At 37.6% G+C, this 14,827-nt stretch overlaps 2 protein-coding genes across 2 annotated transcripts; one reads left to right on the forward strand and one right to left on the reverse strand.

Annotated features, from left to right (window-relative positions):
- The first annotated feature begins 315 nt into the window (after window positions 1-315).
- On the forward strand, window positions 316-13,606 carry si:dkey-17m8.1 (C-Jun-amino-terminal kinase-interacting protein 4). Its single transcript, XM_060870180.1, has 28 exons — window positions 316-449; window positions 1,389-1,831; window positions 2,332-2,526; window positions 2,673-2,793; window positions 3,327-3,397; window positions 3,630-3,697; window positions 3,902-3,956; window positions 4,048-4,211; window positions 4,689-4,930; window positions 5,045-5,102; window positions 5,224-5,376; window positions 7,027-7,069; window positions 7,387-7,514; window positions 7,744-7,797; window positions 8,196-8,366; window positions 8,548-8,674; window positions 8,801-8,884; window positions 9,739-9,786; window positions 10,036-10,177; window positions 10,291-10,333; window positions 10,418-10,498; window positions 10,569-10,636; window positions 10,746-10,894; window positions 10,989-11,160; window positions 11,704-11,817; window positions 11,909-12,004; window positions 12,152-12,244; window positions 12,564-13,606. The coding sequence occupies exons 2-28, from the start codon at window positions 1,733-1,735 to the stop codon at window positions 12,671-12,673; spliced, it is 2,949 nt and encodes a 982-aa protein (XP_060726163.1). The 5' UTR covers window positions 316-449; window positions 1,389-1,732; the 3' UTR covers window positions 12,674-13,606.
- Window positions 13,551-14,526, reverse strand: LOC132845854 (transmembrane protein 238-like). Its single transcript, XM_060870181.1, has one exon. It carries the CDS (start codon window positions 14,389-14,391, stop codon window positions 14,074-14,076), a length of 318 nt encoding a protein of 105 aa, XP_060726164.1. The 5' UTR covers window positions 14,392-14,526; the 3' UTR covers window positions 13,551-14,073.
- Between the last annotated feature and the right edge of the window lie 301 nt (window positions 14,527-14,827).

Consider the following 14,827-nt stretch of genomic DNA (forward strand, 5'->3'; position numbering starts at 1 on the left):
TACACCTGAGTTGTATTTCGCTGCCAAACACGTGTTAAAGGTCAGTTCAGGACACCACAACAAGTTTAGAAAGTAAAGTTCACAGTCTGACCTTTGAACGCTGATTTAGTGTCACTAGATTAGATGATATTGTTCGGAATGCAAAATACTTCGCGTGGTTTTAACTTTTCGTGGCCCCACGTCACATGACCGATTCTCGTCACATGGATATCTAAAGTTTCAGAAAAGTTTTCCCCCTTTTCTCCTACAAGTCCCGCCCTCTCTACTCCATGATTGGCTACACCGTGAGGTTTCTTTATTATGATTGGCTGTCACCTGACGACTGACACGCTTATTACTTTCGACTCCACGCCTCTCCTCTAACCTGCTTCAGAGTAATTGATATCGATATCGAGCTAACCACTGGAAATCTACCGAGACGAAGAGGTTGTTCACAGTAATAGACACAGGTGAGCTGGCGTTATTTTTTATTTTAACTCTATGTTCATGTTGACTTACATGTAACTACAGGCTGAATGAAACAGACGGTGAGTTTTCAAGGTGTCTTGTGTCAGTTTTCTCCTGTTTGGGAGACACTGTATACACACTTAGGCCCTGTCTTGTCTCAACATCATGTCTCCTGTACATAATATATTATATACTAATAGTCAGGTGTGAGGTCATTAATCCAGCCACCGTTTATATTTTTACTTGGTATAGAAATGACCTGAGAAAAAGGTAAATAAAGTCTAACAGCTTGTCAACAAAGCGAGTGTGTTAGCGGTTCAGCTGCTCCATGTTCTCTACACCTTATCCCTGTTGTCCTAAACATCATTGGGTAATATTGTGTTTTCTATTTGTTCTACTTAATTCAGTTCATCAGGGGATCATTAAGAACATTAAACCCCTTTAACTATAAAATAAATCCAACTCAAGCCTCAGTACAAATTTCTGAACATACAATGAGTATGGATATATAAACTGTATGCTTATAGTTGGATTATAGTGTATAATAACCCTTTTATATATATATATATATATATATATATACGTATATATATGTATGTGTGTGTGTGTGTGTGTGTGTACTGTATGTTGTGTGTGTGTACTGTATGTATGTATGTATAATAACCCATATATATATATATACACACACGTGTGTGTGTGTGTGTGTGTGTGTGTATATATATATATATATATATGTTATCAAACCCTTTTTGTGTCTGTGAGAGCCACTGATTTAGTGGCTATGAAACCTAGTAAATCCAATTACACTCCTCAGTAGCCACATATAAAGACCTCTGTTTACAAACAACTGTGCTATACAAGTTAAACAGTATTTATGCAGTTAGCAAATTACAATGTTGATTATGATAATTCAAGGAAATAATCTTCTTCCTCTTTTCCAGAATGGACACCAAAACCCCACCGGACATTAGTTAAGCCTGTCTCAGTGTACGGTCAATGGAGTAATGTTGTGAAATACTGTATGTGCTTATTATAGATCATTGGAATGAGGTAGAAATGTGTAGTTGGGTATTAATTTCAGTTAAAGAGTTAGGAATACAAATGTGTATTTTCATCTGCTTAAACACCACAGTTGAAGGTTGAGGTGATTTGAAATGGAGGCCAAGACTGTCTAAGTTACGGAGGGAAGGGAATTCTTGAAAAGTAAGCAATTGTGTAGGGAGGTAAAGTGAAATACAGGAGTCAGACATTGACTGAGGAAAAAAACAAAAATAACACCAAAGAAATGGAGTATGGAGAAACTTCACTGAGTGGGGTGGGAGATCTGGAGTTGGACCCAGACATTGTGAGCGAGGAGGCGGGAAAATTGTACTCTGAACTCCAGGTAACAAATCATAATACACACCTTGCTCTTTTTACACATTCATGTCACATACCAGACTGAGCTAAGATGTCCAACAAACAAAGCTTGTAATTCTGAAAGCATTTCACAGATGAACGCATTGCTAAACTGTACTAAGAATTTACACAGCATGCTTTTGGCATCGTTTCATAAAGGAAGTGAAATGTAGCTTTGTGCCTTAAAAAGTCCCTGATGTAGTGAAATGCTCTTCCTGTCCTAGTGGCTGTGCATGAAGATAAGTCTCACACTTGACAAAATATATATATATATATATATATATATATATATATATATATATATATATATATATATATATATATATATATATATATATATAAATTATTAGTAATTAGTAATAATTAGTCACGATGTGCTGTAAATAAAGGATATGTCCAACACTTTCTGCTTTTTTTTCTCCTCCTTATCACATTGTGTTTGTGGAATATAAGCTATTTTTTTCTCAACTTCTTATTACTGTTTAGTCAGTTGTGGAGACTCATGGAGCAGATGTGGTTGAATCACTGCTTCCCATCCTGGTGTGGGTTCTTGAAGGCCTCGCCAGCTGTCGGGCTCAGCTGAGAGAGAGCGAGGAGGCTGTGGAGAGGGAGAAAGGAGAGAGAGCAGAGTTGCTGGAGAGGTATGAGAGAGAGAGAACCTTGCGTAGGGAGAGCCAGGAGGTGAGTTCAGTACTTGACTTGGATGAGTTAAATGTTTTTGACATTCAACCTAATTCCTGTCTATATTGTGCATAACCAGAACATTTTCTATTTTACATTTTTAAAGTAATGCATTTGTGTGTCAATTTACTCTCCCACCTCTGCAGCGCTACTTGGAGTTAGATGATCAGTTTGAGCAGGAGAGGAGGGCAATGCGTGGAAGAGACAAGGAGCGGGAAAAGAGAGAAAGAGATCTGGAAAAGAAAGCCAGAGAGCAAGCTGACCAGGGTAAGACCAACATTCCCTTGTGTGTGAGGGCCCACTGATCTGAATTGGATTTTTCTGTTTGCTTGTTTTTACCCTCTCCCAACTAGTTTTCTCTTATCACACAACATCAGAGGTGAAGTCTACATGAACAGCTAAAGCATCTGTTAAACTACTGCTGTAATGTCACAGGGAACCTGAAAAACACTCAAAGGAAAGCAATAACTGCCCTTCTCGGTGTACAAGCTTACAGGTGCCCATGGTTGGCTAGAGTCCCTCTGACAGTGTAAAGAATAATGCTAACCCTTACAGAGAACACTGCTGATCTTTCTCTTTTGGCCTAATGGCCACAGCGGGTATATAGCATTGTCAGGATATAAACATTTAGTGTAATCGATGTACATATTTCAAGCTAGAATGATCAAGCTTTTTCTTTTCGTCAGCACCCTTTTGGCATTTCTAAATGCAAACATGATCTTGTTAAGCACATTTTACATAACAAATTTACACCTAATTTCCCTTGTAGTTTAAATATCAGGTGGTTCTGTTTTCTTCAGTGGTGGCATTGGAGGAGCAGAGAGCAAGTCTGGGCAGAGAGTTAAACACCTTGAAACACACACACAGTAAGGTCAGTATCTTACTTCTCCATTGACATTTATCACAAAGTACATTGCCGTTTTCAAGCATTTTCACTTTGGTTCCTTCTGTACTCTGTAAATTTGTGAAACTTTTAGTGATATTCTGAATGTGCACTAAAAGCTTTCTTATCCTGGGAAAATTCTAACTTTGTTTTTAAGTCAAATACTTGTCTCTCTCTCTCCTCTCTCCCCCTCTCTCTCTCTCTCTCTCTCTCTCTCCAGTTAGTCCTGACATATCGAGATCTGCTGGAAAAGAAAAAGGAATTGGAGAGGGAAGGGTCCCCTTTAAGGTATATAAGAATGATTGACTTTCCTATTTAGCACCACTTTTTTTTCCTCCAAAGAATGTTATCTGAAATCACACATTGCTATATGACCTGTAGAATAGTAAAGAATTTCCCCATGATACTTCTGATGTTGTATGTAGTGCCCCATAAAATGAACGTTAACATTTTACATTGCGTGTATCACAAGTGTTATGTGTTATGTTGTAGAAATCACATTCGCTCCAAAAGTACGGAGCCACCTGAAGAAAATGCAGCCATCCAGGTAATGCTGCACCTTGCATATTAATCTGATAAAACATAACTTTTACACAAGTCTTTTTCACAAGTCTTTTGTATCCCCCTTCTCTGTATAGCATGAGGTGCCACCTGAAGACTCCAACGCCCACGTTTCAGAAACTTCAGCGTCCACAGACACTAAAGGGATCAAAACAGAAACCATCAATAATTCATTCTTTATCAGTGATATCATCAGCTCTACTCCAGAGCTGGCCCAGCTGCAGGGCCTTATTGAAGCAAGGTACAATGTGCAGTTAGCTATGCATTCATTTAGTTAGTTATTTACAATGTTCTTCATTCTCACTCTATATGTCCCATTATGTTTCTGTTTTTCTTTTCTTTTGGATTGATTTCTGATTGATTTCTGGTTCATTTCTAAATCATTTTTACTGGAATAGAAACCTGTTCTTCTATGAACTGCAGATTCAATCTAGTTACTTATTAAGCAGTAGCAGTAGCTCATCATGTCTAATCTTGATTACATTGATTCTTTCTTACTGAGAAAGAAGAACTATAGTGGCTTATTTTGATGAATTGTGTAATTTAATTTTATATTTATATAGTGAGTCAGATATAGTCTTTAATTTAGGACCTTCACTAAAATGTAGAATCACGCACACCACAAGCACATCAAGTCTATATTGTAAATATAACAGTTTGGATATAAAACAAAATGCTGTGACCGGGGTGTCATTAACTTGTTTGTTTGTGTGTACAGCACTCCCCTTCGAGCAGAAGGTGGAGAACCAAACTGCAGTCTCGAGGAAGAGATCAGACCGATTAAGGAGGAGAGAGGTGAGGATGAAGAGGAAAGCAATCAAGAAGATGAAAAAGCGGACAAGGAAAAGGACCTGGACAGCCTGGAGTGGGAGATGAGAAACACCGATTCTGTGTTTTCCGAGCTATCGGAACTCAGTCAGGAATACGTGGAGAGTGTGGACCATGGAGTCAGTGTGAGAGGTAGGTTTAAAGCATACAGGTTTGGTTTAGTCATTTCTTAGACCTGGATTTATATGAAAATTTGTACAAGTCATGACAGGTGGGTGTATTTTCCTCTGTGTGGTTTCCATGCAGGCAGCACAGTCCAGTTTGAAGAGATTCTTTCACAGTATGAGGAACTGAAACACACCCAGTAAGAACTTGTTTGCTTTTTTAAGTAGGCATTTTTTCAGAACTATGTTAGATGTTCTGATTAAAAAAAATGTTTTTAAATCACACAATACAGCTGCATTTTATTCACTCTCTCTTTTTAGTGAGATGGTAGATGCTGCTCGTAAGGCTCTTATTGCTCGTGTAGAGGAACTGACAAATGAGAGGTCTTCCCTGAACTTGGAGCTCACTTCCTGCCAGGAAACCATCAACCGACTTGAGAGCAAAGCCAAGGAAATGGACGAAGAGATCAAAAGGTAAAGTGTATGGTTTTTGTTCTGTTCTCAGGTTTATTAACAACATTTTCTCTTTCTGTGATTCTTTCTGAAATGCAGCAATCGTTCCTATGTAACAGTGCGACTTTATATCAGTGGACTAAATGGCAGAATGCAAATATAAAAGCATAACTGTACTATTTTGTGGGATAATCCTAGTAATGTGCGTTTTTTATTTTGGCTCTGGGGTGGGTGATTTTATAATAGTACTAGCTTACTGCAGTGCACTCTGCTTGCAGCATATGAAAGTACAAATACATAGATTCAATCATGCCTTTTCTAACAGGTAAGCTAATATGTACATGTACTGTTTGAACATCGCTGGTATGTTGCTAAAGCAGATTTATTTTAAAAACGAGAACTGAAGACCCCTGGTAAATTTGCTGCAGTTGTTAATTGAAAGTCACAACTCCTACTAGAGCTCTATGTGTCCACCATGCTGTAGAAGAGGTCTGCTAATAAAAGGTACTTTTACTAAAAAGTACTTTTTAAGAATTTGATCAGTTCACAGAAAACCTTGATTGATTTGTCTGTCAGTTCCAAAGCACATAAGATCAGTTACACCGTTAACATTGCCCTTTTCATCTGGATTTCTTACCCACTTTTTCTGCCCTGTTTAGATATTAATTATGTTGGCTTTGTAGAAGCCAACATTCTGTTTTCCTATTTAAGCTTAGACAAAAATTTATAAATAGTAACTCCTCCTAGGGCTTTCGAGCCACATGAACCAAATTCAGATCTGTTGTAGACCCTGGTCTCCACTATGTTGCTATGACATTTCTAAGCGATCTGAGTACCGGTACTTCCGGTACCGGATCTCAAAGTGGCCTTTTTTCCATAGACTCCCATTATAAACTTTGGAGGTTTATAACTCGGCAAGCTTTCGAACTATCTACACCAAACTTGGCCAGCTCCTTTAGGGTGATACTCTGAACACAGTTTTAAATTGGTGTACCGACTGGCCTGTCGGATGTCCTGCAGCCCTGCCCCCAAAAAATGCAAAATGAAAAAACTTTTTACAACATGGATATGTGACATATCAAAACACTCAGCCCAAGGAGTGGAATTGCGTCACAGGTTTTCGGATGACGTCACATGCTCGTCTCCACTTGCCTCCAAATGTTTTGTCACCCTAGCACTCCACTAGATTTCACAAGTTCTATGTCCACTTGCCTCCAAAAGTAACACTGACCCTTATGTCCACTTGCCTCCAAAAGTAACACTGACCCTTATGTCCACTTGCCTCCAAAAAGCACCAGCCTTTGCGAATACATGCCTCGTCAAAACCAACATCAAAGTTTGTTGCGACGAACTTTTATAAATCTAGTTCAATATTGTAGTAGATATTCCAGACTTCTCTGTGGAATAAGGATGGTTTAGGGAACTTTTTTTAATATAAGCTATCCATGTGAAAAAGAGCTTGAAATCATAAAATTAAGTTATTGACCAAACATAAAAATCACCTTTGTCTAATAAAACCCTGCATGCCAATTCAATTCAATTAAATTCAAGTTTATTTGTATAGCACTTTTTACAATGGACATTGTCTCAAAGCAGCTTTACAGAACATAATTGTTTTTTTTTTCTTTCTTTCACCATGTTCTGTATTAATGTCTTTCTCTATTATCTCAGGCTCCACAAAGAACTGAAAGCATCACAGGCTGAGGACTCTGATGTAAGTTTGTGTTGATTTTGATCTTGAATTGTGGTTGTTCAAACTTTTCTAATAAATTCTTCATCCCTATATTGTTACCAAACCTGTATCATTACGAAACATAAGGCCAAGCAAGGAGAACAAAATTCTGCAACCCATGATCACCTGGATTAAGTGTAATCAGAGCTGGAATAGGATGAAATGATCTTTTGAAACTTTAGAGGGATGACTATAAGCCAAACTGTGTTGGTGCTATAATTTTTGTTTTTCATGTTTTTCTTGTTGCTAGTACAAACTGTATGCATTATATCAGCTACTGTTATTTCTTTCACCACCAGGCTTCTTTGCCTAACTCTCACCGTCGGTTCTCACGTTCAGAGATGGCTCGTGTGGTCATGGAGAAGAACCAATATAAAGAGCGGTTGATTGAACTACAGGATGTTCTGAGGCGGACTCAGGCTCACGGGTCTGTTCAACTACGTCTCCCATGATAATGTGTTCATCTCCTGTGCTCATTCAGACAGTTGAATATATTGCAAAGTGAAAATGGTGTAAAATAAAATAATAGTTCTGAGTATTAGTCCATGCATTAGAAATCTCAGAATAAGTGCTCATCTGCATACTCTAATATTTAGCAATCGGATAAACTGATTTTATTTTTTACATTGACTGACTTGCTGTTCTCCTCTTTTAAGTGTTACCAAGAACGAAAAGATCCCAGAAGACAGGAAGAGCAGTGTATGGAAGAGGTTTGAAACACATTATTTTTCCTACTATTTTCCAACTCTGCAGTTTCCAATGTTAAATGGAATTTTTTTTAATACAAACACAAGGAAAATTATTGAAAATCATGAATATTTAAAATAGATGAAAAATAAGGAATACATAAATATATGGATGGATACATTTTAACACACACAAACACACAATCTAGATCACTTTTTTTTTCAGAGTAGTTTTAGAGTGGAGAATCTTGGATTCTTCTTGTCTATGATTTCTGCACATATTATGCTTGAGGAAAATTTCACATAATTCAGTGCCTGAATTTCAAGGTGTTATTGAAAGACCAGTTAAAACCACAGACTTTGGTCATATGAGAAGGTAATGATTATTTGTAATTAATTGGTTTGGTGCTTGTGTTTCACAGGTTTAACCGTTTTCTTGGTTTGTCGAAGGACCAACTGGCTCCAGCCGCTTTGGCTCCAGCTGCCTTTGCCCCAGCTGCTTTGGCCCTTACTGTCCCTTCTGTTCCCTCTCCCACTTCCTCACCAGTAGCTTCACCTCATAACCCTCACCTTGTCAGTGTGATTCAGACAGAGTATGTTGTCTTTTTGTCTGTTTCTCATGTTTATAGATGCAGATGTTCAGCTTTACTAAGTTATTTGGTTTATATATAAAAGCTGCTTCTTTCACAACAGCAAACAATAGAGTTGTTTTTTATAGGGTTTTTTTTGTATTACAAATTATTTAAGTGACTGGTGCTCTGGTTGTCTCTTCAGGGATTCTCTATCTCCCAGGCTGAGGAGGAGAGAGCTCTACCGGGAGATCCGCTCTCACGTGTGGGGAAATCTGGGGAAAAGACAGGTGCATGGCTGGAGTGTGCCTCTTTCTCAGACTGGCACACAGGTACGCACACACTTGCACATGCATAGTGAAGCTCAAATTTTTCAGCATTGTCATTTCTTTAAAATAATCAGTTTGTAGATTTTCTGATTTGTTAAAATTCTGTTTGTGTGTTCCTGTATGAACCAGAACATTGATCCACTTCTGGAGCCTAAAGATGTGCCTGTTCTCACACAGTTGCGATTGCTTGACCAAAGAGATGCTTCTGCTAAGGTCAGATTCACAGCTAGTTATATATCACTGGACCGCTTTAAATATATTATATCTTTTATATAAAATGTACTTTAGGGACAGTTGGTGGGAATTCATGTAATTCATTGTTTAGATCACTGAAAATACTTGCGCTTAAGTCTACTTTCACCCTATGCTACAGTGCATAGTCATTCTATGTATAAAGATTTTACAGGAATAACGGATGCTAGGCGACATTTTTTTTGGCAAGCTATTGGACAATATTCTAGAAAACTGATCATAAATCTATATTTAATTTTTTTTTCATTCATATAATTAGAACTGAAAATAAAAAAGTGTCAGCAGTAAATAATGAGCATGTAAAAACTCTTCTTTTTTTGTAGATAATTTTCTGTGATCTTAATCAGTGCTCAATGATATATTGTTTGGTCGAGTAGAAGCTTTCATAGATGTTTTTGTATTACGTGGTATTACACTGTGACAGCAAACTGTAAACTAAAAAACTAGGGTTTTTTTTCCTTTAAACAAAAGCTTCATCTGTTATTTAAAAGAGCAGTAGACCAAAAGATTACCTCGTGCTTACTTAGGTACAGGGAATAGGGCTAGGGTTGGTTTAAGAATTTTTATTATTTATAATTTGTATGCTCTAATATGCTGCATGAAATTGATTAGTATATATTTTGTTTATTTGCTCACATTGTGAGGTTTATTTATATATTTATTTAATCAACAGTCATAAATAAAGCCCTGTATGACCCAAACTACTGCATACTTTTTAACTGACTACAAATTTTTGACCGTTCTCTGAACTGTTTCTCAATCTCAGTAATTTATAGCTCCATCGTTGCCTGAATGCATGTTTTTCTTTATTGTAGCTGACCTGTGCTGTAGCAGTCCCACCAGAGGTATCAGGAGAGCAGAATGTATGTTGATATCTTGATCTATTATAACTGGTTTAAGATAAGCTCACAGTGTTTTGGATAATTACAGGGAACACACAAAGCCCTTACATTATGCAGAAGCAAAAAAGTTTCACTTGGATGCAAAGAGTTCTGATTTTGAGGGTTAATATATTTTTAATCTATGTTTTATCACCTTTAACTTAACACCCATTCTCCACCTGCCCTAACATGTCATTGATTCTCATACACATCCCATGCCTCCAATCTCAGTGTTCTGTCTGGGCAATCACTGGACCCGCCTCCAGTAGTGATGTCACAGTTATTGACCCAGCACGTTCCAATACCATCCTGGATCAGTTCAGCCTTCCGCCCACTTCTCCAGCTCTGTGCATTTGTGCTGTGCCTCCAACTGGTCAGTTCAGCCAGTGAACATGCTTGAAATAGTTCCTGCTTAGTTTAAGAACTGCTTATGATTGTGTGCTTGGTACTGTTTGCTGCTCAACTCTTACCCATCTCTTGCTTCAGGAGAAACATCTGGGACTGTGTGGATTGGAACACAGGACGGAGGGTATGAAAATATAATGTCTCAAATTAAATTTTAAATGATTCAAATTCTGTACTTTTTTTTTTTAATAATTTTTTTGTCTATCAGTGTGCTCGTTCATCCAGCCTCTGGCTCTAGGAGGCGCTGTATGCAGTCAGTCAGTCTCTCGGAGGGGGTGCATTCTCTTACGTGAGTTTTTGCATTTCTGTATTTTGTGCAACAATCAGACAATTATTTCTAACCACTTTGTTACTTCTAGGTTCTCACCAGGTCAGGTAATTGCTGGATTAGGAAACGGAATGCTCGCCTTTTTCAGCTACAGTTCCGGTGTGTCTCTTGTTCAGTCTTAATGCATTTACACTCTGGGCTGACTTTTGGCTTGGTTTGGAAACAAGCATGCTGTAAATCATGATTCTGAAGTTTTTGCTTTTCTAAGGTGGATGGAATCTTCACTCTCATGAAGTATTGTCACTGGGCATAACTCCTCTGCAGCCCATTCGCTGTTGCTTAGCAAAGAGTGGCTGTCTCTGGGTGGGATACTGGAACAAAGTATTGATGATTGATGTTCAAAAGCGGGAAGTGACGGTATGTATGCACTAGAAACTTTGTCATGCAACTAAATGTCAGCATGAACATAAGATTTACAGTTGATGTTTTCCTTCTCTTTCTGACCTTGCAGAAATCATTCACAGTGTCACAACGAAGTGAACAGCAGGTTCGCTTCCTGTGCGCAGCAGGAAGTGGAGTTTGGGCTTCTTGTCGGCTGGATCCCACCCTTAGGCTCTTTGATTGGACAACTGGACGACCACTACAGGAGGCTGATGTTTCGTCGGTGATAACCAAAGCTTTAGGCAAGTGCTGCATTTTGTTTTGTGAATTGATAATACTAGCACTTAAAGATTTCACCTAATAGCAACAGCTATTTATTGATTTGTTATTTATTTATTGATTCAATATAACTATATATTGATTTTCAGTTATTTAAATATGTAATAACTAAAATAGATTCAAAATGATAATAGAAGATAAAAACATTAAGTTAAATGTCAGTCATAGCATTTGACAAACAGGAGAATTGTTGCTCTTGAGTCAGCTCTGCAATATTTGCTCTTGCATAACTGCTGAAATAACTTACTGAATTAATCAGATCATTTTGTTGCATAAATCCCCTTTTTTCCCATCATCTTTACACTGTTCTAGATGGTGCATGTTTATCACAGATATTTGACACCTCATTTTCATACAGTTTACAACATAAATCTTTGGTTTCTTTGATTATGACACATGTATCCCTGTGAGTGCTGACAGGTTTATTTAAACTGTAACATGTATTTTGAAAAAAATGTTTCGCAGATGATTAAAAGGTATATTCATATTGTTTACCCTGCTTCCAGGCAATGCATTTCTGTCCCTTTCACCACTTCAGATCTCTGCCCTGTCTGTGGTCAGTGGGCGGCTATGGGTGGGCACAGGAAGTGGTGCTGTTTTCTCCATCCCATTAACACTTGGTGAGTTATGTTGAATTTCATAGCTGTATAAGAATCGGTTTTTAATATGACCGAATTTGCTTGATGTTCTCTTTTTGTAATTATTTTGCAGGTTCTGAGTCCTCTATCCCATATTGCACTTTGTCTTTAGCTCAGCTGTGCTTTCATGGTCACCGTCAAGCAGTTAAATTCATCATCTCAGCTCCAGGTGACACTTGCTCAAAAATCAGTATTGATCAGTATTCAGTATTCCATAAATATTAAATGCCACATTTAGAAGCTTTATGTTGTAGAGCTTGTGCAAACTTCCCAGCCTGACCCTTTTTTTCTTGATCTGCTCTTGACATATTTCCAGGCTGCCGTGGTACTTCTGTTTCAGCAGATGGTGCTGCCTCTACCTCTCATCTCATCCTCAGTGGTGGTGAAGGCTACATCAATTTCCGTATTGGTGAGTCACAAACAGTTGTTTCTTAATGTTCCTACTGTGCATTTCAAAAGTATTTTAACTCCTTTAAGTAATTCATTTGAATTACAAATGAGTTACACAGATTGTTCTAGATGGTAACTGGATTGCAATATGTTAATATGTTCTTAAAGTAAAATTTTCAAAGTCAAAATTCATTATTTGTTTTTAGCAGACTGAAGCAGGTTCTCTTGTAACATATGCCTGTATTTTGCTCCATGTATAATAACGGATCAACTGAAACGCTGCATATAAAATAGTAATAAATAAATAATAAATATGATCTTTGTTTCCACTTCTACAGGTGATGAAGTCAGTGATGGACTTGGTGAAAATGTCCCACAGAGATCAGAACGAAGTCACGTAATCATCTGGCAGAGCCCGACTCAGTCGGTTCCTAGCTCCTCTCTTTGACACTAATATTGTCTGTATGCTCATATGTATTTATCATTTAGTGTTTGTCATTGAGACGCACACTTTACATGTTTGCCTTGCTGTGCACTTGTATGTCTGCCCCTTCTCCAGGTTATTGCCTTTGAAAGAGCAAAGAATGGTATTAAGTGATGTGACTGTTGATATCAGACATGTATTACTTTATATAGCACTCAGAATGAATGACCCAGCAAAGAGAGTATGCTGAAAAATGTTGCAGTGCCGTTTTGATTTTGATTTACCGTTTTGTTTCTCAGTTTTAACCGACTGTTTGGTAGATCTGTGCAGTTTTGTGCATTTTTTTTTTTTTTCTTTCCTATAATGCAGATTTGCGGCAAAAACGATTGAGCAGTCAGACAGATCGCCTCATAAACTTGAATCCGTACTAGAAATTGTGGCCACCACATCATCCTCTCTAAAAGGATGTTTTTAATTAATTTCTTAGTGGGTTCATGTACAATTGTCAAACTACAAGAAAACGACGAGTGAGCAAACAGAGATCAATTCAGTTACCATCATTATGCCTTGATAGAAACGTGTACCTTAATAACTAGTCCATATCGATATACTGTGTGAATTATTTTTATGTGAGGTATGTTAAATGCAGTAAGAAATCGGAAATGTACCCCAGGTTGATCAAAATATTTTTATACTTGGAACGTTGTTAGTATTCGTGTAAAGAGATGTGAAATTTGCTTCAAAAGATTTGCATGTGCGTTTCAGTATTTAGAATGTTACAATATATACGTTACTATGAGGTTTGTATTTGACAGAACATGTCTACACTTGAACATTAATTAGTGAGAACTGGAAGTACTGGCCAATTTATGATGTATATGTGAACACGCATCAGCCTGTATTAAAGTTTAATTTACTTTTTTTAAATACAATATTTATTAAAAATACAAAACACCATCTGTATATACATTCGAATACCTTTTTTAAATCTACATTTACATTAGAATAGTCTTTATCTAGAATTGCCAGAATTGTTATGGGTATAATTTACTGTTATTACTCAGTAAAACCAGTAAAATTGTACTATTTACAACATGTTTATAACAGGGGATATCAAAGTGAATGAATTAAACCAGAACTGTTCCCATATGTACTGTTGGTACATTCACACGATATACATCCATATTATAGAGTGTGTGTAGAGTTCTAAATAAACACAAAACTATCAGGTTGTTAGTTCCTACTTCTATCAACTAAATATTTAAATAATATTCACAAGTACAGCCAGTAGTCAGTAAACTGTTGTATTTAAGATAACTAATAAACCACACCACTATACCTACAGTATACTATTTCTGGATATTTGAGCATTGAAGGTAATCTGACACCCCAGTAAGGGAAGTCTCAGCTCTCGAAAGGTCATCCTATTTTGCGTGACGGCTCCCTCGTATGCGCAGACTGAGTGTGTGAGCTAGGCGATCCACAGCACTGTGTTTAGTTCCAAGGTCCTTTGTTATGCTCAAGCCTTCAATGTTGCCGCTGTACCACATGACCCAGGCGATCATAGACGTCAGGACCAACAGCACGCCCGAGTAGACCAGCAGATCACCAAAGTCTTGGCCTTTAATTTCTAGAGTGACAAAGACTCCCACCAGGAGTATAGTAATCCCAATGAGGTCCATAGTGATGGCGAACACCAGGATAATTTTACAATGGGTCAGCCCTTCATTCTCAGCTGACATAATGGCCTGATGGAAAGAGACGAATCATAAAAAAAAGAGTATAGAACAGTGACCAGACAGAGATCGGTAAGTGTCCGGCAACCTGAGGATTTATCACTGATGGGAAAATGATACCAGCACTCGGATTAAAAGATCAGATCAAATCTAATCATGTACCTTTCACATATGCTCCTTCCTTCAGAGGTGGAAAAGTCTTTCTTTTTTTTTATTCAGTTCCACCTTCACCTACACCCTTGCAGGCTGATGTGTCACCTGTTCACCCTGCCTTTGTGTATGGTTTTCTCTCCTCCTAGTCAGAGAACTGGATCAGCAGGTTTTAATGAAAATGTTTCAATGTAAGTAATAAAGCACTGAATTACGCTGCTGTTTAATCTGTCATAAAGAGGTCATAAACATGCTATTAACATGAATAACACTGGTAATAATAAGCATCACC

The sequence above is a fragment of the Tachysurus vachellii genome, chromosome 5 (genome assembly GCF_030014155.1).
Source record: "Tachysurus vachellii isolate PV-2020 chromosome 5, HZAU_Pvac_v1, whole genome shotgun sequence".
Classification (NCBI taxonomy): domain Eukaryota; kingdom Metazoa; phylum Chordata; class Actinopteri; order Siluriformes; family Bagridae; genus Tachysurus; species Tachysurus vachellii.

Excerpts from the sequence above, each read along its gene's own strand:
- si:dkey-17m8.1 (XM_060870180.1), top strand. The coding sequence starts at position 1,733 with ATGGAGTATGGAGAAACTTCACTGAGTGGGGTGGGAGATCTGGAGTTG. Across the intron at positions 1,832-2,331 it reads AATTGTACTCTGAACTCCAG|TCAGTTGTGGAGACTCATGG; the intron begins GTAACAAATCAT and ends ATTACTGTTTAG. Across the intron at positions 7,798-8,195 it reads AAGAGCAGTGTATGGAAGAG|GTTTAACCGTTTTCTTGGTT; the intron begins GTTTGAAACACA and ends TGTGTTTCACAG.
- LOC132845854 (XM_060870181.1), bottom strand. The coding sequence starts at position 14,391 with ATGTCAGCTGAGAATGAAGGGCTGACCCATTGTAAAATTATCCTGGTG.